Source organism: Musca domestica, unplaced genomic scaffold (assembly GCF_030504385.1).
Source record: "Musca domestica strain aabys unplaced genomic scaffold, Musca_domestica.polishedcontigs.V.1.1 1, whole genome shotgun sequence".
Taxonomy (NCBI): domain Eukaryota; kingdom Metazoa; phylum Arthropoda; class Insecta; order Diptera; family Muscidae; genus Musca; species Musca domestica.
In genome coordinates this window covers 30,688,083-30,711,346 of record NW_026712114.1, presented here as the reverse complement: position 1 = coordinate 30,711,346, position 23,264 = coordinate 30,688,083, and the positions used below count along the sequence as shown (strand labels likewise).

General features: G+C 35.3%; 1 protein-coding gene across 1 annotated transcript; it reads left to right on the top strand.

Moving 5' to 3' along the window:
* Positions 1-199: 199 nt before the first annotated feature.
* LOC131802122 (uncharacterized) lies at positions 200-10,928 on the top strand. The gene is made up of 11 exons (XM_059121512.1): positions 200-1,768; positions 1,890-2,189; positions 6,305-6,899; positions 6,954-8,000; positions 8,062-8,233; positions 8,296-8,766; positions 9,549-9,683; positions 9,809-9,893; positions 9,962-10,151; positions 10,220-10,497; positions 10,560-10,928. The coding sequence occupies exons 1-11, from the start codon at positions 1,699-1,701 to the stop codon at positions 10,664-10,666; spliced, it is 3,450 nt and encodes a 1,149-aa protein (XP_058977495.1). The 5' UTR covers positions 200-1,698; the 3' UTR covers positions 10,667-10,928.
* Positions 10,929-23,264: the final 12,336 nt, after the last annotated feature.

Genomic DNA, 23,264 nt, shown 5'->3' with positions numbered 1-23,264 from the left:
ATTTGATCCGATTCTCACCAATTTCAATAGGGTTCGTTCTTGGGCCAAAAAAATATTGTTTGGAAAATTTCATCTCAATCGGATAATAAATGCGACCTGCATTTTGTTCACAAGAATACATGGATAGACGGACGGACGGACGGACAGACGGACGGACATGCATAAATCGACTCAGAAAGTGATTCTATGAAGGTTCTCAAAAGTAACAATGGGTCTATCTCGTTTCCTTCTCCATGTTACAATCAAATGCACAAAGACATAATACCCTTACCACTATGTGGTGTAGGGTATAAAAATTAAAAATTATGGCGTTTGACTTTGTTGCAGTTTTTTATCGCACCCTGTATGTGCGCTATAGGAAAACGTAGACCTATCTAGAACCCATTATAACATACAAACACCATTTTTTTAGACAAATCCTTGAAAAATGTGGCAAAAATCATACCAAGTTCCGCCACAGAAGCTAGAACCCAATACTAACTATAAATATCGATTTCGTGGAAAATGTGCCAAGAATCGTCAAAATACCGAATATCGGGTTGTACTGTTATATGGGCCTATACGAAAACGTGGACCTATACATACAAGGTTCCGCCATTGAAGCTAGAACCCATTATGACATACAAATAATAATTTTTAGACAATTCTGTCCGATCCGACAATTCTGATCAAAATACCGAATATCAGTAGGAACCGTTATAAGGCGGCTATACCAAAATGTGGACTGATATATAATTTTCAATGCCAACCATCCTAGACACAATACGTATTGTTGTGTCAAATTTTGAAGCTCTGCGTCAAATAATTTGGACTGTATCGTGATTTCAACAGACCGACATTTTTAAATCGACTTAGAATCTTATGCTGATCATGAATATATATACTTTATGGGGTCTGCAACGAATATTTAGGGATGTTACAAACGGAATGACAAAGTTAATGTACCCTCCTTTTCAAGAGTATACAAATAAAGAATACCAACCAAGGTTGTTGTAAATGATTTGGGACACCCTGTATTTAAAATAAAATAAAGATTCAAGTACTCTTTTAATGTAGCTTAAAACTAGAAATACATATCTGCCGGCTTTATAATAAATAACCGGTTTAAGAGTCTAGCAGTTACAGCTGTTCTCTAAGCTATAAAAACATACAACTACGCATATCACGATCAAAACAAAACTGACAGTAAATCTGCCGCAAAAAGAAAACTAACTAACAATTGAGCATGCGCAACACATCGTAGCCAAGGCAATAAAATGTCTCACTCTCTCCTTAGCACCAAACGCTATGCATTTTGCGTTGAAATAAACAAATCCCCAATCTCTCGCTCAGCCTTGTCATTTCCGCTTTAAACCACCAGCAAGTAGACCTTCAAGCCAGCTAGACACCATGTCTTGGCTCCGCTAAAGTCATCGCTCTCAGTTGAGTTTAAGACACCGTTGCGGGAAGAGATTTTTTGTCGGACAACTTGCGATTTGCTGACGTTAATGAAATTCACACAATAACACGATACCGATGTGAAATAAAATACCGAGAAAAAAATGTGAAAGTGAAAACATTGTTTTGAAGAAAATTTTTAGCACGGAAAATAGTTTTGTAAATAAAATAATGTTCGTTTTTAGGCAAATAGTTTAAATTGCAAATTAAAATATAACTTCAAAATATATCTGCAGAAAATATTAAATTTATAAGTTGAAAATGTTAATCATCAACAATGGTCCACATTTCTTTGTCTTGGTCTTGTTGAGTATTGCGTCACAAGCTATGGGTATGTAGACGCTTGAAAAAAAGAAGTTGTTGCGTTTTTTAACAAAACACAGACAAAAAAAAACCATCCATAGCGTGTGAATCATTTTTGTTTTCAATTTTGTGTTTTGTTTGTGTTTTAGGACAACATTTAATTGCATATCTATCACAACATGGCCTACATGGCGAAATAACATTTCGCCAAGTTAATAATAGTCATGTCGAAATTATATCTGAGCTACAAACCACCCTCCAATATCCGGATCAAGTTTGGAGTTGGTCGGTGCGCAAATTTCCCATTGATTACACCAACACCGATACCAATGAGCGTTGTGCCCTTGATCGGTTGGGTGAACAAGTTCTAACGTTCGACGATGATTTGGAATATATTATATTGCCTGGTAATGAATCGACAACTTGGTTCAAGGAAATGCAATTGATTGGTAAGTAATTTGTACACATGTTTACAAGTAAACCAGTAAAGAAAGTCTTAAAGTCGGGCGGGGTCGACTTTATGATACCCTACACCACTTTGCTAATTTAGTAGAACTGCGCATAACAATTAAAAGTTTTTATGGGAGAATTCCATCATACACGCTATGATTATAATTATAATTTAAAGTTCAAAGGACTAAATATGCCGAAGCATTTGTATCTTTTAAATTCGGACTTGTATTGCCCATTTGGTGCACAATTAATTTGAAATCGGATAAAAATATATATGGGAGCTATATCCAAATCGGAAACGATCTTGATAAAATTTGGCAAAGATATTTCTGAGCTGTATTTGATATATTTCCCCAAATATTGTTGTTACGGAGTGCATATTACGGCTGTGGGTAACAAATATGAGAAATCGGATGAACAGTATATGTGGGAGCTATATCTATATCTGAGCCGATCTTCACCAAATTTGACATACTAGCTTCTAGACTCAATTAGGTCGTAAGTGCCAAATTTCATTCAATTTGGGCAAATGTTAGACGTTTGGTGCACAATAAAAGGTAAATCGGACGAAGTTATATATGGGAGCTATATCCAAATCTGAACCGATCTCGATAAAATTTAGCAAATGTATTTCTGAGCTGTATTTCACATATTTCCGCAAATATTGTTGTTGCAGAGTGCATATTACGGCGGCGGTGGACAAAAATAACAAATCGGATGAACAATATATATGGAGCTATAGCTATTTCTGAACCGATTTCGATCAAATTTGGCATACATATTCATATTTAGGCCTAATTTGGGTGTATATGCAAAATACCATACAATTCGGGCTGATATTACACGTTTGGTGCACAATGAAAGGCAAATCGGACGAAGGTATATATGGGAGCTATATCTAAATTTTGACCGATCATCTCCAATTTCAATAGGATTCGTCCTTGGGCCAAACAAATGATCTGTGCAAAATTTCATCTGGATAGGGCAATAAATGCAAACTGTACTTTGTTTACAAAAATACATGGACAGACGGACGGGCGGACGGACGGACATGCATAAATCGACTCAAAATGTGATTCTATGCAGATCATCAAAATGAACTATGGATCTATCTCGTTTCCTTTTGCCTGTTACAAACAAATGCACAAAGACATAATACCCTGACCACCTTGTGGTGTAGGGTATAAAAATAAGTTAAAAGGTTGGTTTTGCCGACAGATGTATACCCTCAGTCAATATTCGATTGTTTAAATGTATTTTGACTTCTATTATGATTATTCAAATTGTGGATCCACTATGGAGAATGGGCTCAATATTGTCCAAAGAAATGGTCCAATATTGTCAATTGGACCAAAATTGTCGGACCTAAATAAATATGATATAAATATTTCGACGTGTCAGGTTTGGACTATATCGGCTGCTTCCTTCACTTTACAGCGTTACTAAAAATTCGACATAGAGTACCCAAATATTCAACTTCAACAATATAGTAAAATGTTTTGTACGTCCATGTTACCTAAATACGCCAGGTCCATATCTTATAATCTCTAGTGGACCGATATTGTACATTTTCGTACCTGAACTAGCACTGATGCAAAGTTGGATTATCCTTGCTCTTTCTGTGCCAATATTTTTCTTTGAAAATGTCGACCCTTTGTGGTGGAGGTACCAGAAGGAGTGAACCGATATTGTCCTTCTCCGAACTCGATCTAAGTTTGATAATAATATTACCCCATACCAATTTTGAACCAGATCGGATTCTTCCTTCGAAAGAAATCGTGCGCACCAGCCAGCAGAGAGACAGATGGACGGACATTGATTGACTCCAAATGTCCTGAAACGGATTTGGTTCAAACAGATCTACGATCTAAATTACGATGAGGCACGTTTTGGCCGTATCAAATGATATAAAACTGCAATGTTCGGTCGGCTTTCAATAAAGTATGTGGATTCAATAATCAAGCGTGTTCCACTTTATGTTGCAAATACCAGCGTGATCGGTTGACAAATGCTGTTAAACTTTTTGAAATACCATTAATTTGTTGAAACCTTTATATAGTTGAAACACCGTGAACAAATATGTAGACAATATTCTATGATTATCTATTGCCTATCCTAAATACCAAATTTAAAACAAGTACGTGGGAAAATGTGGCTAGAATCAAAATCATGCCGAATATCGGACGATACAGTTACATGGAAACCGTGGACCAATATGGACAATATTCTGACACTGGTGTTAGAACTAAATATAAACAACAAATAGCAAATATTAGAGAAATCCGATAGAAAACGTGGCTTAAATCGTCAAAATACCGAATATCTGGAGGTACGGTTACATGGTCGATATATGAAAACGTGTAGATATATATGCAATGTTCTGCCTCAGGCCCATTCAAAACTAAAAATATCAAATTTTAGACAAATCCGTTAGAAATGTGGCCTGAATCGTCAACATACCGAATATCCGAAGGATCCTTTATGTAGGGGCTATAGTAAAACGTACACCTATAGCTTTGCAATGTTTTCGATACCTTTAGGGAAAAATCGTGTATTATAGTAGAAACATGTGGCTAAAATGATTTGGAGTAATACGAAAACGTGGATCGATAAAGCTCTACGTCAAATAATGTGGACTGTATCTTGAATTTAACAGACAGATGGACATAGTTAAATCGACTTAGAGTTTATAGCTGATCTGGAATATTTAAGTGATGGGGTCTCCGACTAATATTTAGAGGTGTTAGTAACAGAATGAAAAACCTAATACGCTTCGAAATTCGTAGACATTTGAAGAGGGGAAGTACCAATATTAAGCGACTATACCAAGTAAAAAACACCCGCAGGCCAGTTTATACCCTCTTACATCATAAAATCTAGATCCAAACCGTTCGGGTTGCTTTACCAAAAATCCCATTTTTTTTTTTTTCAAAAATCGGAAACAAATTTCCTGAGACATACCACAGAGTGATATGGGCTATAAGAAGGCCTTTTTATAACCTCCAATATACGTAGTATGGAGGGCATATTAAGTTCGTCATTCCGTTTGTAACTCATGAAAATAATAATTTTAGCCCTGGCCGTCTGTCAGTTTGTTCGATACGAATCTAAAATTTTACACGTATTGTCTGCAGGCAGGTCAAGTTCGACGATGGGCTATATCGGTCCACGATATCGTATATTCGGTATTTTGACGATTTAAGTGGCATTATTTACCGGAGTTGTTTCAAATTTCGTATTTTGAGTTCGTAGTGGGAACTACAATCCATGACAGAAAATTGTATATGCAGATCCAGATCTTCGTACACGGTATTTTTATGATTTTAGCAGTATTTTTCAGCGGAATTAGTTGAGATTTGCTAATTCCTTCGAAATGACCGAGGGTATTCAAGATTGTGCCCGAACGAAGTAACCACTTTTCACTTGTTTTTTTTTCAAGTTTGTCGAACGAAAACTTTTTTGAAAAGCTTTTATTTTGTCTCGTATTTAGGGTCTATACGACGACATGGACCAGCATGGGCAACTTTTGTCATATTCATTGCAATATTCAAATGTGCAACTTAAAAAATCGGTGAATAATGTAGCTAAAATAATCAAAATACGGAATATCGGTAGGTACCGTTATATAAGGGCTATACGAAGAAGTGGATGTGTAGTATCCGTTTCGAACTTCAAATATCAAATTTGAAACAATTCCGGTGAATAATGTCGTTAAAATCAACAAAATGCCGAATACCGAATACCGTTTTATGGAGGCCATACGAAGACGTGAAACTGGAACAGACAATTTGCTGTCATAGGCTGTAGTATCAATTACTAACTTCAAATACCAAATTCGAAACAATTCCGAACAAATATCAAAAATAAAAAAATATACAACATTTTTATTAAAATCAAGCTTCAAAACTTCACTTCGACTGTTAAATTGTATCACCGTAATATTTCTATCAAACTTGGAACCAGTTCGAAGACGACATATTATCATATGTATCTCTTTACCATCTTCCCCTCGTTCATTGATTGAGGGTATATATCTGTCGGCGAATATTGAACACTAAACCTTTCTTACTCTTCTGTTACAAAGCAATGCGTCAATTTTCTGTTTTTACAGGTCCCAAGGGCATTTGGGGTAAATCTCTGGTGTTGACGGAAATTTCGCGCAACGTTCGCGTCTGTGCCACCATAACGACCATACAAATGTCCGTAGAACATGTAGCCGAGGCACGTTTCAATACCCCCGTAGCTGGTTCGGTATATTTTCGATGGTTGGCACCCACCGATGAGGCGGCGGGAGATACTCTGATATATTCCGATCTCTATCACATACAATCACAGCCACTCAATTCGGATCCTAGTCAGCCGATGACAAAACATCGTTGGAAAATTTTCGTAACAGATATTCTGAAATTTGATCATCATCGTACCGAGGATAATTGTAATTTCTTGCAATTGGTATTCGATCCGGCGGGGGAGGGTGAGGGACGTGGTATCGGAGATTTGGATAGTCGTTTGGGTAAATTGCGAGTGGCTAAAAATGCCCTAAGATCACCACAGCGGGTGGTGTTCCGCGATGAGAAATTGGCTCTACTGCCGTCGGATTTGACGATACCGCATCGTACCTTGTACTTGGTATTGTTCGAGGATCAACATCCGGATAATTTTCTGGCATGTACCCAGATAAGGAGGGTGAAGCCGTTAACATATAAGTATGATAAAGGTATTTGTTTTTGGAATGAATAATATAATGAATTTATTTGCAGGTCTATTGTAAACCATGAGGGCATAAAAGGAGAAATCACCATGACCCAGCGCTCCAAATTCGATCCCACCTTTTTGAACTTCACCATGAACACTGTAGCCGAAAATGCCACCAATGTGGCAAGGAAATTTGCCGAAGACGTGGCTGCCTTCAGGATACATCAGCTATCACCGGTACCATTAAAACTAGGCTTGCCGGGATATTGCGAATCCACTGGCGAAATGTATAATCCTCGAGAAATTGAAAAGGACCAAATACCTCCGGCGGGATTTGGCACTCAAGATCAGTATCCGATTGGGGATCTAAGTGGCAAACTGCAGAGTCGCAATAAAAATTATTATCATCGTTATTTCCTGCCTGGGACAAGTTCGGAATTAAATGGTTTGTACTGGGATACATTTTTACCTCTCCAAGGTTTGGAGAGTATTGCTCATCGTAGTTTGGTAATATTCCAATACAATCGGACCCAATTGGAGAATATAACCGAAATGATATGGGACTGTGCCAATATCAATCAGTATCAGCCGAATGGGATTTATCAGAAACCCATGTTTACAGCCCAGGTACTTTTCCGCTACCCCATTGTGGGTAGGGTTCTGTTTCGGCAACCAGCAGAGGAGCCTTGGCAGGATACCACGGTGATTTTTGAATATCTCATTCATGCCGATGGCTCGACCCAGAATAACACATTTGCCCATCGTTGGGCCATACACAGCAGTGCACCGGGTAAAGATTTCTATGATTGGCAAAATCGCTGTCTGTCTGCGGGAGGAATTTTCAATCCGCATAAGGTGGATTGGGGTAATCGTTCGGTGGAGGATTATTGTAGTGCTCGTCTGCCGGGAATGTGTCAAGTGGGTGCCCTGGATACCCGAATCGGGACCCTAAATATTGCAGGCAGCAAACAAAATGCTCAGCAAATAAGTCGACGCATGTTCACCGATACCAATTTGCCGCTGTCCGGAAGACATAATATTTTGGGGAAGTCACTAGTGCTCTATGATGATTTCGGGCCTCAGGCGAGAGGAGAAAGATTGGCATGCTCCATGTAAGGGAAATCCAATTTAAAATTCCGATTCAGCCAATCAAAACTCCTTCCCACTTTACAGAATTATAGGTCATTATCGCCGCAAGGTGGTGGCCAAGGAATGGTATGCCAATGGAGATGAAGTCAATGTGATTGGTAAAGTTGAGGTCACTCAGCAGTCGGAATATGACATTAGCAATATTGAGGTTCAGCTTAAGGGTCTCAATGAAAACAGTGGTTATCACATACATATGGTACGATGCTCGGCAGTCTTCCCCTCTCTAAAAAAATTAAATCATTTTTTTCTTTCTTTCAGACCCCCGTTGAAGACAATCTGGCCTTTCCGTGTGAAGAAACAACACTCTACGGCCATTTCAATCCATTCCAAGTAAATCCCAAGCATTCACCCCCACCTCGCCATGGCAGCACAGAACAATATGAAATGGGTGATTTAAGTGGTAAATTTGGAACGCTGGACAAACTTACCCAGTATGAGGGATATTTTAACGATACCCAGCTACCATTGTTCGGCATAAATAGTATCATTGGTCGGTCGGTAGTTATCCACAAGAAACGACGTAATGCCCGCTGGGCCTGCAGTACTCTAGAACGAGGCTATTCACCCAGTGAGGCAAGAGAAATTAGAGCAATTGCCTCATTTCATCATCCCACCGGCTATGCATATGGTTATGTAAAAATGACCCAATTGATACACAACGATGGTAGCCAATCGGATACGGTTTTGGAGGTGAAGTTACGACATCCCGGTAAAAATGATCGAAATGTGGTAAGTAAGTTATAGGGATGCAGGTGCAGTAATTCATCATTATATAAGAGTGAGTAACTAACTGACTGATTCATCGATGCATTTGGAACGAGGGTCGCGGATGGGGTGTAGGATAGATGTACATGGAATTTTTGGGAATTTTAACGATAAACGTAATAAGGCACTAAATTTGGTACCGTTTGGTATTATATGAATGGATAGGGCTAAAATCCCGATATAATGAGGCGTTTTTTGGGGAATGCGTACTACAAGTATTTGAAAAGAATTAGATTGTACTTAATAACTGCTAAATTTGTCGGCAGATCACCACTTTCGGCCAAGCGAAGCAACTCTGTAGCTCTATTGAGTCTATATTCTTTCTGTTGCGGTGTAAGTTCTTGAACTTTTTGGAATTTCAATGGCTCTACCCCGAGCTCATTTTTCAATATTTGCCGAATTTAATATTGCGATATGTTCCGCTCACGAGCCATTTTTCGACCACTGCGACGCGGGTTTCGATCAAGTCGCTTCTTTAATTTTCGAATCATTTCTGCTGATGTTGCTGTTTTGCAGGGTGATGCAATATCAGCTTCAAATTGAATAGATTTTTTCATATTCAACCGAATTCTTCCAATTGGTGAAACTCGGTCTGGTAAATCTAGTTTTTATACAATTCTTATCGAAGTCACTGCACTTTTGTTTTTAATCGAGTGAAGGTGTTTTTTAGAGTTATTAAATAAAAAACGGGCTTCGTCGAACATATATTTTTAATTATTTTTTAATTAAGTCTTCTCCTTTTTCAGACGCGTAATCATAATTGGCAGATTTTCGTCAATCCCGTTGGTGTTGATGCTGCCGTTAAGCCAACAATTACGAGATGTGTAGCTGGTGGTTATGTTTGGAATCCGTACTTTACACAATTAGCAGATCCATTGAATGTAAGTACTCTCAGGTTAGAAAACATGTAGGTATACTATTAATCCCCTTTTGAGTTTATCTCGGGGCAATACACCAAGAATTATTCTTGTATAATTTTTGAAATGTTGAATACTTTGTTTTACAGCGAGATTTATATGAACGTGAATGTGGTCCTGATAATCCTTTGCGCTGCTACGTGGGTGATGTTGGGGCCAGACTGGGACCCATAGGTGAGTACCTTATGGACACTTAAAAGAACAAATCACGTATTAATTCTGTTTTTTTTTTTACTTTACAGATCTTGGAGCTGAACGTAAAGTTTTTACAGACCCCAATTTTCCCCTGGAAGGTCCGGTGGGTGCCATTGGTCGTTCGTTGGTGATATTTGCACCCGATTTCTCGGGAGAACGATTTGCCTGTGCAAACATTGAACCCGATCACAATGTCATCAAATATATAAATCTGCAAAAACCTCCAAGATTTGTGGTGTAAGTAAAAGGGAATTACTCCAAACATTTTCAAAATAACTTGTAATCCCCTAATGTTTGGTAAACAGGGCCCAATTTCTGGAAGAATTACGCTCGGTTATGGGAATACCCGAATGGATGCTGGATGTAGATGCGCGCAAAACTAAAGAGTTACATGGTGGTTCTTGCATTCAAATGATTATACATTTCAAGGGCCCGATTGCTCATCGTCTGGAGTTAGATATGTCGCGGCTTATTGCCGCTGGGCGTTTGGATGCTCCTAGCTTGTATATACCCGGTTATGTAAATACAAAACGTAAAGCTACAATCTCGTATAGAACATGTGGGGTACGGGATCGTAATGAACGTAAGTGTCATTCAAAAATTTCAATCTAGTTTCAGATTAACATTTTAGTGTTTTCTTTATAGGTAATAAATCTCATAAGGGTGGTTCCTCGGATTCCATACAGAATGAACATAATTTAATACTGTTAATATTACTTAGTGTATATTCATTAAGAGCGTATCTGTTTTAAGTTGTAATCAAACTAGATATTTTGAAGTGTAATCAAGTTTTTTGTACATATAAGCAAGTTAGAAATTTTCAAAGCGACTCTTTATATAACCAACCAAATGTAACTGAAAAGTACTGTTATTTTGACAGAATTTCGGCATGAAAATATTGATTTATTACCAGAATGTATTAAAAATTCACGATTTCCTGTCAGTAGTTCCGTTAGTAACTCTTTCCAAAAAATCCAAATATTCTTAAAAAAAAACAGGGCATCAGGAGTACATTAAATTTTTTTAAAAAACATTTTATTTTTTGTAAGAGAACTTTTAAAAAAATATAAAAATAAGATCTCGAACAAAATCTAATGATAATCAATTCGAAGACCCTGTCACAAATAGCAGGAATGTCTTTGAAAATATTTTTAACACAACCTCAATACTTGGCTTGTAATTCCTTGAGAGCATTTTTTATGTAACCACAAATACAGCGTTAGATGAAAAAACTACAACCAAATTCAGACTGCTGTCATTTCTAAGACAGCTATTAAAATTATTCCATTGACAGCTCATTATATTCTTTACAAGCGTACAAAAGCATTTTGGTGAGAATTTTCTAGAAAAAAAGTTATTCGTGATGAAATTCATGCGTGGTAGTGAGGATTCATTATATTTGAAAACCACAAGTGGCTATCGTTAGAGTACTCCAGCATTCTCGTACTATCGCTCGTTACCGTGATACTGGTAGAGTCGTCAAGGAAGTGAACGGAAGAAAACAGCAACATCAGCAGAAATAATTCGAAAAGTTAAGAAGCGACTTGATCGAAACCCGCGTCTCAGTGGCCGAACAATGGCCCGAGAGCTGTATATATCGCAATATTCCATTCGGCAAATATTGAAAAATGAGCTCGGTGTAAAGCCATTGAAATTCCAAAAAGTGTAAGAACTTACACCGCAACAAAAAGAAAATGGACTCAAAAGAGCTAAAGAGATGCTTCGCTTGGCCGAAAGTGGTGAACTGCCGAATTTTGTTTTCTCCGGCGAGAAAACATTCGTTGTCCAGCAGTTTGTAAACAAACATAATGATCGTGTTTACTTGGCCACCAGAACTCAAGTGCCGGCCAAGGGGATGGTGTGGGCCGCCATAACAGACGATGGTCGCTCTACGCTCGTATTAATCGACCGTGGTATCAGAATAAATGCCTAATATTATCGCGAAAATATTGTGAAGGGTGCATTAAAGCCTTGGGCACACTAACATTTTGGCCGCAGATGTTGGACATTCCAACAGGTCTCAGCACCATCATTTCCAGCGCACAATGGCCACCAAAATCTCCGGAGAATATAAATGTATATATACACATATATATATATATATATATATATATATATATATATATATATATATATATATATATATATATATATATATATATATATATATATATATATATATATATATATATATATATATATATATATATATATATATATATATATATATATATATATATATATATATATATTTATTTATATATATATATATATATATATATATATATATATATATTATATATATATATATATATATATATATATATATATATATAAATGTAAGTTGTGTTAGTTACTACGCTTATAACTTAAGAACAGCTGGACTGATTTTAACGATTCACACAAATTCGGAGTTGTCTCCTCTCCGAAAAGGATAATATCCAGAAAAATCGCGTAAAAATGTGATATATTAACATTTTCATTTGACTTTTCAAATGTACAATAGTAATGTTTTATTTTGTATGATTTTTTTCCATTTTGACTTACTTTTTTCTAATGTACATTTGTAGTGTTTTTTATATTGTATTTTTGAATTCAAATATTAATACCAATTTATTTAATCGACTTGATTTCTTGAGAATTGAAATTGATGGCGGGTTACATGGAAGCGTAGTACCGAATTATATGGTGGCGAAACGGAATAGATGATATCGAAATAATTTAACGCGGTCACACCAAAAGAAAGATAATTATTAATTGAAAAATAATTACTTTGTCAAAATCGCTAAAAAAATCACGGAAAAGAGATCTCATTGCAAAAATTCTCAAATCGGGAAAAAATGATAGTAAGGGTCTTTAAACATTTGCTGTAATAAATCAGCGAACAGGTTGAAGATTTTTTTCAATTTGTTATTCTTCTTTTGTCATTTTTTTTTTCAATTTGTATAATCATATTGAATTCAGTGGATTTTTTGTGAACAAAATAAAGAATAATTTTTCACTATATACAATTTTTCACCAAAAAAAAAAAAAATGAAATAAGTGCGAAATACGATGTTAACTGACATCTAATTTTCGATTACAGGGCCGACATCGTGGTTCAGATGGAAGATGCGAACACATTTAAACAACCAAAAATGACAGAAAAAACCAAATGGAGCTCATTTCAAAGCGTGGACCTACTTCTTTCATGTGACAATAATCCGTCCAATGCAAAATTCTTTGGGAGTACAATCAGTAAAATACCAAATATAAAGGGTGGAAAATAGTAGAGCGAATGAGACTCTTAGTAAGAAAAGGATTTCTATCCTTCCAGAAATTCTTCACAAACATTCAAGATACCTTAAACCACTTTTGCAGGTCATGATATCGATCATAACTCACGATAAGGGTACATCCCGATTTCATATTTATATAACCATCATATGATTTAAGCTATTTTTGGGGTCTTGGCCACTTTTTTCATTGCTTGGCCCATATTTGGCATCATTGTCTCTAAGGGGTTAGGGAACCATCATACAGATAATTGCCACATGGGAATTTATTTAAGTAAAGTCCCCACATTGGAGTATACCCAAGTCCACTTTCACATATAATGTGTGGTCAGAAAATAAAATTTTGTATTCTATTGGATTTGTAACCCCCAAGACAATATTGGTTGGAAACGTATATTTGGGATATACATCTATATGAAATAAATTGTGGAAACATGAACAAATTACAAATATTTGAAATTAGCACGGGACCGAATATTTGTTGAATCGTCATTGAATTATACTATGATGAAAAATATGGTGGATAAAACTATTTTTACTCATTTAAATCACGCGAAATTTTTTTCAGTTGTTGTTGTTCTGTTATATTTTTGATTTGGTCTCTATTTGTCATATTGGATTATAAGGGCTAGAAGAATGTTTTCAATATAGGTCGATGTCTCGGAGTAGTGCCCATATAAAAGTACCTCCTGATTTTACCATATTTCAAAGGATTTGGCTAAAAATGTGTATTTGGGGGTGAAAATCTTACACAAAAATTTGAACACATCTACAAATTTTAGAATTTTTCCCTATAATAGTACCCCCTCAAGTCCACTTTTTGGCGGACAAACAGACCGACATGGTTAGAGGGACTTATAAGAACTCTAATGGACAATCTGAGGTGCTAATGGCTTTAAAAAAGTAATTTACTTTGGCTATTCTTAATTCATTCAACCCTCAATTATGAGGTGTACAAAATACAGTAAATTCCAAATTACTGCTCATTTGAATGGAAAATTATGCTACGATTTTTACCATACTAAAAATTAATTTGATCCCTTACATGGGGATAGAATTGAAATATACATTTTAATAGATTTGCATAGCACATCCGCACCTTTGAAGTCCACGGTTTAAATATTGAAGCCCACGGCTTAAATATGGGTACAGGTATTTAAAAAGCCTTTTAATCGACCAGTACGCGAACACTTATATCATTCATATCTTTGAATAATTATGCTTTGACAAATATGCATAATAGACAAAAACTACGGGCCGGCAACGCGGACCGGGCCAGCTAGTATATATATGTATATATATATATATATATATATATATATATATATATATATATATATATATATATATATATATATATATATATATATATATATATATATATATATATATATATATATATATATATATATATATATATATATATATATATATATGTATGTATATATTTATATTCTCTCAATTGGCATTTGTGTTTTGTGGGACTATACCTACTAGACATCTACCCTTTCACTTTGAATAAGGTTTCCAATATTCTCCCATAAAATTATAACATAGAATTGCCCGAAACTAAAAGTGTAGTGTATATTTTTCTATTTGGCAATGCTATCAATGTTTATTTATTTTTCCTTGCCACACACCTACGTCAATAGCATGTCTCATTTAAAGCTTTCTGTCATATAAAAGCTCTGCTATTATGTCACTCTAAATTTTAGAGTCTAAAATAAAATATGTTAATAAAATATAATTTCTATTAGCAGAAATGTTGCAATATTCAACATAAAATTAACATAAAATCTCTTTTCAATTTTTTTAACATACCTGTATTGCAATTTACTTGTTTAAATGGCTTGGAAGAAATCCTATTCACATTATTACTTTTTAAATTTTATTTTTAATTCACAAAACGCATTCACAAATATGACACAATTTTCACAAATAAAATGAGAGGACATTTAGATTGCATATTTTCATTTTTTTACATTGATTTAATTTTTTTTTGTGTAGCGTTAAGTACTAAAATAAGAAATGTTTCTTTCCCATAGTGTAAAAGCCTTTTTATTTTACGCGAGAAGTTCTTTGTCGTATTTTTTTCGTAAGCGCTTCAATTCGTAAAAAACATTGAAGCGCTTAAGCAAAAAAAAAAAAAAAAAAATACAAAGAACTTCTCGCGTAAAATAAAAAGGCTTTTACACTATGGGAAAGAAATATTTCTTATTTTAGTACTTAACGCTAAACACAGGCACGTTTATTAGAAATGAAACAGATTTTTTGGCTTATTAAACACACTTTCGAATCGAAACCATGCAGAATTAAAATACGACAATTTTTTAAGATTTATTTAATTTTCTTTAATTTACTTAGAACTTTTTCAATAACAACACGAATTTAGCATGAACGATTTGTTACACGACCGGCTGTTAACACTGCGACGAAGAACTGATTCTGAGAGGGAGACAAGGAAACAAAAAGCTTTTCGTCAAATAAGAAATGATTAGGCAGGAAAGATATTGTAGAGGAAAAGGAAATCGAATGAAATATTGATGGAAGAGATTAAGTGAGGGGAACAGTCTACTTCTTTACATTGACTCAGCTTTTACTACTCACACGCACACACACCTTCGTTTTTGCAAACATTTTGCAATATTCTCCGACGGAAGCCGACATATTATTTACTCTATTCTCACTAATAATTGAGAACGGAACACAAATACAACACAGGAGCTTAACCATAACGCCAATTTCCCGCGCAAAATCTAAAAGCTCAAAAAACACACAGACAGATAATTAGAGACTTTTGCATTCTTTAACACTTTGTTGAACATACACACGCACGCGACTATAGCCAATGAAATAGACACAATTTTAACAAATTAAACGATGTTGGCAACGAAAAAACACTTTCCAAATGATAAGGAATCTATGATTTATTAGATTTAAACACTTTTCTATGAATTTTCTTAGGATTTTCCACCGTAGCGCGAAATAAAGGAGACCGGCTCCCAATGCGACCGATTGTTACGACAGCGACGAATGAACTGATTTGACGAAGAGAGTATTTGATCTAGGATTGGGAGATTTAAAGTTTGACAGAAGAGTATGACAACACAAGGAAAAGGAATGGGAAATAAAATGCAATATTCTTGGTAGAGTTGCAATGTTATTTTTAATGGGTTTATATTTGGATTGGATTGGAACTTCTTATGTAAATTCGTCGTATATTTAGAGCATTGTCAGAGCTGAAAATGTCAATAATTTTTGAATATTGTGTTCAACGACAATAAAAATATTACGTTTAAGAATCACATCGAAATAATAATTTGAGACATAACAAAGTATATATATATATATATATATATATATATATATATATATATATATATATATATATATATATATCACGCTTCGCCGGGAATGTATATATATATATATTCTCGATCAGCGCGAAATTCTAAGATGATTTCGCCATGTCCATCCGTCACGCTAGAGTCAAAACGAATAAGAATAGGAAGCTAAAATTTTGCACAGATCACTCTTTTGTCTGCAGACGGCTCAAGTTCGAAGATGGACTATATCGGTCCACGACATCGTATGGCCCCCATATAACGGAACCCACAATTTCCAATATTTTGATGATTGTAGACAAATTTTTCAATGAAATTGTCAGAAAATCCACAAAAGGATTTCTTTTTGAGTACTTTACCGCCAGCAAATGTATTGTTTACGTAGGTCCGCGATATCGTATACCCCTGTATTCGGGGTATACATATCGGTATCGTCCTGTATTCGGTATTTTGATGATTTTAATTACATTTTTCAATGGAATTGCCTAAAAACAAATACTAGAAATTCTTTTTAAACAATTTACCCCAGGGAAGAGAAATGGGTAAGATAAAAAAACTGCAACAAAGTCAAACTCCATAATTTTTACATTTTTTTAAATTTTATTGAATGAAAGCAAAAAAATGTCGGAAATAGCATCAAATTTTAGAATAAGTTTAAATTTGTTCGAATTGAAACCGTCACACGCTGCCCGAATGTTGCTCTGCGGTATTTTGGCCCATTCCCGCGAAGCGTGATCGACACTTTGGTATTTTTTAGTACCAACCTTGCTTTCCAAAATACTCCAGACACAATAGTCCAACGGATTGGTATCCGGAGATTTTGGTGGCCATAATGCCATGGTCGATTTATACGAGCGGAGAGCAACTATCGGCTGTAATGGCTGCCCACACCATCACCATGGCCGGCGCTTGAGTTCTGATGGCCAACCGAAGGTGCACATTTTCAGCTGACTTCTTTGACAAGTAAATACGATAATTTTGTTTGTTTACAAACTGCTATACAACGAAAGCAAATTCGGCAGTTCACCTCTTTCGGCCAAGTGAAGCAACCCTTTAGCTCTTTTGAGTCTATTTTCTTTCTGTTGCGGTGTAAGTTGTTGCACTTTTTGAAATTTCAATGACTTTACCCCGAGCTCATTTTTCAATATTTGGCGAATGGAATATTGCGATATGTTCAGCTCACAAGCCCTTTTTCGGCCACAGCGACGCGGTTTTTGATCAAGTCGCTTCCTTACTTTTCGAACCATTTCTGCTGTTTTTGCTGTTTTCTTTCGTCCACTTCCTTAACGTCGGGCTACTATACCAATATCATGGCAACGAGCGATGGTTGGAGACACAAAAGATTTATTCACATTTAAATGCGGGAGTGCTCTAACGATAGCCACTTGTGGTTTTCCAGCCAAATATAAAGAAATCACACTATCACGCTTGAATTCCATCACGAATGACTTTTTTTTCTGGAAAATTCCTTTGAACATTTGTAAACAATATAATGAGCTGTCACTGGAATAATTTTAACAGATGTCGGACGAGAGGCTTAGATAGGACAGCAGTCTGAAGTTGGTTGCAGTTTTTATACCCTCCACCATACATAGTATGGAGGGTATATTAAGTTCGTCATTCCGTTTATAACTCATCGAAATAATCATTTTAGACCCAACAAAGTACATATATTCTTGATCAGCGTAAAATTCTAAGAAGATTTAGCTCTGTCCGTCCGTCCGTCCGTCCGTCCGTCGGTTTTAATCACGCTACAGGCTAAACGAATTAAGATAGAAAGCTAAAATTTTGCCCAGATCTCTCTTTTGTCTGCAGTCAGGTCAAGTTTGAAGATGGGCTATATCGGTCCACGATATCGTAAAGCCTCTATATAACGGTACCCCCGATATCCGGTATTTTGAGCCAAATTTTTCAATGGAATTGTATGAAAATCCACACAAGGAGTTCTTTGTGATTACTTTATCCCTTGGCTGAGAATTATCTATATAGGTCCACGATATCATATAGCCCCTATACAACGGTACCTCCCGATATTCAGTATTTTGATGATTTTAGCCCCATTTTTCAACGGAATTGTCTGAAATTGTACACAAGGGGTTCTTTGTGAACACTTTTCCCCCTGACAGGGAGTTCTCTATATAGGTCCATGATATCGTATATCCCCCATATAACGGTACCCCCGACATTCGGTATTTTGACGATTTTAGCCACATTTTCAAACGGAATTATCTTAAATTCTATACAAGGAGTTTTTGGTGAGTACTTTATACTTATCTCGGCACCTTCCGAGATTTTAACAGAATTTTTATTAAATTTTATTTTTTGAAAATGTGCTAATTTGTTCCAAATGGTAGAGGGTATTCAAAGTTCGGCCCGGCCGAACTTACTGCTTTTTTACTTGTTTCATCTCAACCTGTATACACTGAAGTTGTTTCAAAACTTGTATTTAGAGTTCGTAATAGGAACTACAGTTTATGACAGAAAATTGTCTATGCAGGTCACAGTCTGCGTATAGGTCGCATATGTCAGTACCTACCTATTTTCGGTATTTTGACGATTTTACACAATATTCTCCGAAAATGTTTGAAATTTCGTATTTGAAGTTCCTAATAGGTGCTACAACCTGTAACAGAAAATTGTCTATCGAGGTATTCTATAGAAATTGGTGAGACTCGGTTCAAATTTAGATATAGCTCCCATATATGAATATCTTCATTCGATTTCGGGTTAATTGTGCACCAAACGACCTGAAGTTTGGCACATCCGACCAAATTTAGTCTAGAAACAGGTATATCAAATTTGAAGAAAATCGGTTCAGATATAGATATAGCTATCATATATGTGTTTAATCTGATTGATATATGGTACCAGATAACTTATAGAGCTCAAAAAAAAATCCTGTCAAATTTTATCGAGATTAGATTTGGATATAGCATCCATATATATTAGATATTGGTTTACATTAGATATATGGTTTATTGCGCACTAATTTTCATATCCCTTTTTATATAATTCTCTTTTTCGTGCATAATTTTAGCTGTTGCCTTAAGGCATCATTTAGCCAGTTGTGTTCACAAACATGTTGTGGCACTTTTAGTTAAGAAGAAAAGAAGGCGTTGTATAAGTGCATTTCTATTTTTAGTATAGTTAGGTTTAACTGCCGTAGGCTAAAACTGAAAATTGATTATACACTAAATAGCTAATATTAGCCCTAATGGACTGAATTTTGGCAATTCCGACTGAATTTATCCTAGAATCAAGTACTTCAAATTTGGTGTAAATCAGTTCAGATATAGCCATAGCTCCCACATATAAGTTTTATCCGATTTGCGGTTTTAAGCTCCACACAAGCGTAATATGCCCTCCACAACAATGATATTTAATACTGAACATCAAATATAGCTTGAAAATAACTCTGTCAAATTTTATCGAGTTCGGTTTAGATTTTTGTATACCTGTATACCATATTTGTAATATCAGCCTTAATTGGATAGATTTTTTCATATTCAATCGAATTTTTCCATTTGGTGAAACTCGGTCCAGTATATCTATTGCTCCAATAATTTTTTTATATAATTTTTATCGAAGTCATAAGACTTACAGCAACGTCATTTGGGGCTAGATGTACCGGATCTGGAACCAGTTATGAACTACAAATATAATTGTTTAAATAACAAGTGAAAAAATGTGGCGAAAATCTTTAAAATACCTGTGTTCAATTGCAGAAAATGTGGCTAACATCTTCAAAATACCGAATATCGGGTGGTACCGTTATATGGGGGCTAAACAATATCGTGGACCTGTATAGACAATTCTTCACTGGGGGATACAGTACTCACAAGGAACTCCTTGTGTGAATTATTCCAAAATACCGAATATCGGGAGGTGCCGTTGTATGGGGGACATACGATATCGTGGACCTATATAAATAACTCTCTTTCAGAGGGTAAAGTTCTCCGAATATCGGAAGGTGCCGTTATATGGGGATATACGATATTGAGGACCTATAGAGATAAACTCTTCCAAGGGATAAAGTACTCGCACGGAACACCTTGTGTTTATTTTCACACAATTTCATTGAAAAATGTGGCTAAAATCATCAAAATAGCGAATATCAGGGGCTATGCGATATCGTGGACCGATATGGCTCATCTTCGAACTTGACCTGTCTGCAAACAAAAGATAGAGCTGTGCAAAATTTTAGCTTCCTATCTTAATTCGTTCCGACTGTAGCGTGATTACAACATACGGACAGAGGGACAGGGCTAAATCGTCGATGAGTTACAAACGAAATGACGAACTTAATATACCCTCCATACTATGTATGGTGGAGGGTATAAAAACCTCGTTAAGTGAATCTTCATTGACATTTTTGTAGTGAGTATTTATTTTAATTTAGAAATTACTATCGATTCTGAAGACGAATACTCCCAAAATGTCATTCACTTATCATAAGTGTTGTACCTCTTAAATAGATATGTTGAAAGGAATACAACAATAAACTACAAAACATGGAAAACGCCAATAAGCTGAAATAATGAAAACCGGCAAAATTTTTAGGTCGTCTGTAATTTTTTGTGAAAAGTAAAAATCCCATGTTTTTGGATATTTCCGATGTTTTCAAATTTTACACCACCTACCCTAAGTTTGAACTTAGAATAACATACTGAAACTCTGACATCACAAAAATGCCAGTTTTCTTTTCATTCTTCAGCAAAATGTGTATTGTCATCCTTTTTCCACAAATTTTGACGAATATCAACATTTTTCAATCCCATCAGTTTATCCGTCGCAGTCTTTAAAGTTGGTCGCATTGCAAATCGCGCTCCGTGGTTTTTGTGAATTAAATGAAAAATATATAGAAAAGTCGTAAGGAAATTTATAAAATTTATTTAATGTTTATTATTCTTTCCAATGAAGAAGCATTTTGGCTTCTACACGGCTTTAATCTGCGAAAATATGCGTTTTTCCGTGTGTTCATCCGTTGTGCGCCTATGTGTGTGTGTGTTGAGAAAAATGTTGACGAATAAATGTATTAGAAATCGTTTTTGCGTGTGTTTGAGCTTTTGTATATTGCGCGAGAATTTTTATTTTGTGTGTGATCCGTGCCAAAAAGCTAACAAGAAGAGACAACATGTCTGGTAGGTTTTGGGCTCATGTTAAAAATACAAAAAATATAAAATATAACAGGAAACCCTCCTAAGTTTCCGCTTTAATGAATCTTTAAAATGTTGTCAAAAAATTTATATTAATGTGTGCGTTGAGTAACATGTAAGAAAATGTTTACATTCCTGTGAAAGCTCAATTTCTTCGCTGCATCAAATTGGAGATCTCTTCAAATCTTCTCTCAGGTATGTTAACTTAAAGCTTTTCCATTCGAAGTGTTCAAATTATTTTATTAATGCTTTGTTAACAGAAGTTAAACTTTTGTGTTTTCTTGATTTGTGATTTTTCAACATTTTGTAATTACCTATTTTGAAACAGAATTTTAGTCGCACCCAACAACTTTTGAAATAAAACGAAGCGCCATACATTTTGAAATAAGTATACAGTACAATGCCATATAATATACGTATATTATATATTTTTATCGCAAATATATCATGAATATATTGATATTTACTACACTGTAAAACGTTTTCTTTCAGAAAATAAATTATTTGAGTCGCCTTAAAGTATGTTATAAAAACAGTTAACAGAAATGTAAAAAATAGCTTTACATAGAATTATAACGATTCCAATCATTTGACATGGGGTGTGTGTCAATAATAAATTTCTTGCGGTTGCAGGAATTGATGGAAGTGCCAAATATAGTTTCTCGGTGATCAGACTCGGCAACATTTGCATGGAAAAGAATTTTGTTTATTGAAGAGTTGACCCATGGCTCCATAAGAAAGATTGTTCAACTTCAAAGAAAATACAAAAAATGCAACTCTATGCTGGAGTCTTATAGTGTCAAATATGAATTTAAATATGCAGCAGTAGCCTTTGTGTTTTTATACCAGGCACCATACTATGAAGGGTATATTAATTTTCTCATCCCGTTTATAACTCCTCGAAATACTCATGTCAGACCCAACAAAGTATATATATTCTTGATCAGCGTAAAATTCTAAGACGATTTAGCCATGCCCGTTTTAAATTTAGTATTTAAATTTCATAATGAATATTACAGCCTATGACAGAAAATTGTCTGTGCAGGTCGCGGCCTTCGTATAGCCCCATATACCGGTACCCACCGATATTCGGTATTTTGATGATTTTTGCGACATTATTTACCGGAATTGTTTCAAACTTCGCATTTGAATTTCGTAATGGATACTGCAGCCTATGACAGGAAATTGTCTGTGCATGTTTTATAACCACCATGGTACTCCCAATATTCGGTATTTTGATGATTTTAGCTACTTTATAAGCAGATATTTTTCAAGTTTCGCATTTGAATATTGTAATAGCTTGTGATAAAGGTTGCCTATGCAGGTCCACGTCGTCGTATATACCCTAATATACGGCTACATTCGATATTTTTAAGATTTTAACAGAATTTTTAACGGATTTTATTTTTTTTTTTTTTGAAAATTGGTAAATTAGTACCAAATGGTGGAGGGTATTCAAAGTTCGGCCTGGCCGAACTTACAGCTTTTTTACTTGTTATTTTTTTTTAATTTTTGACGAAATTTTTATATTGGGAAAAACCCGCGAAACAATACAATACACACACATATACAAAT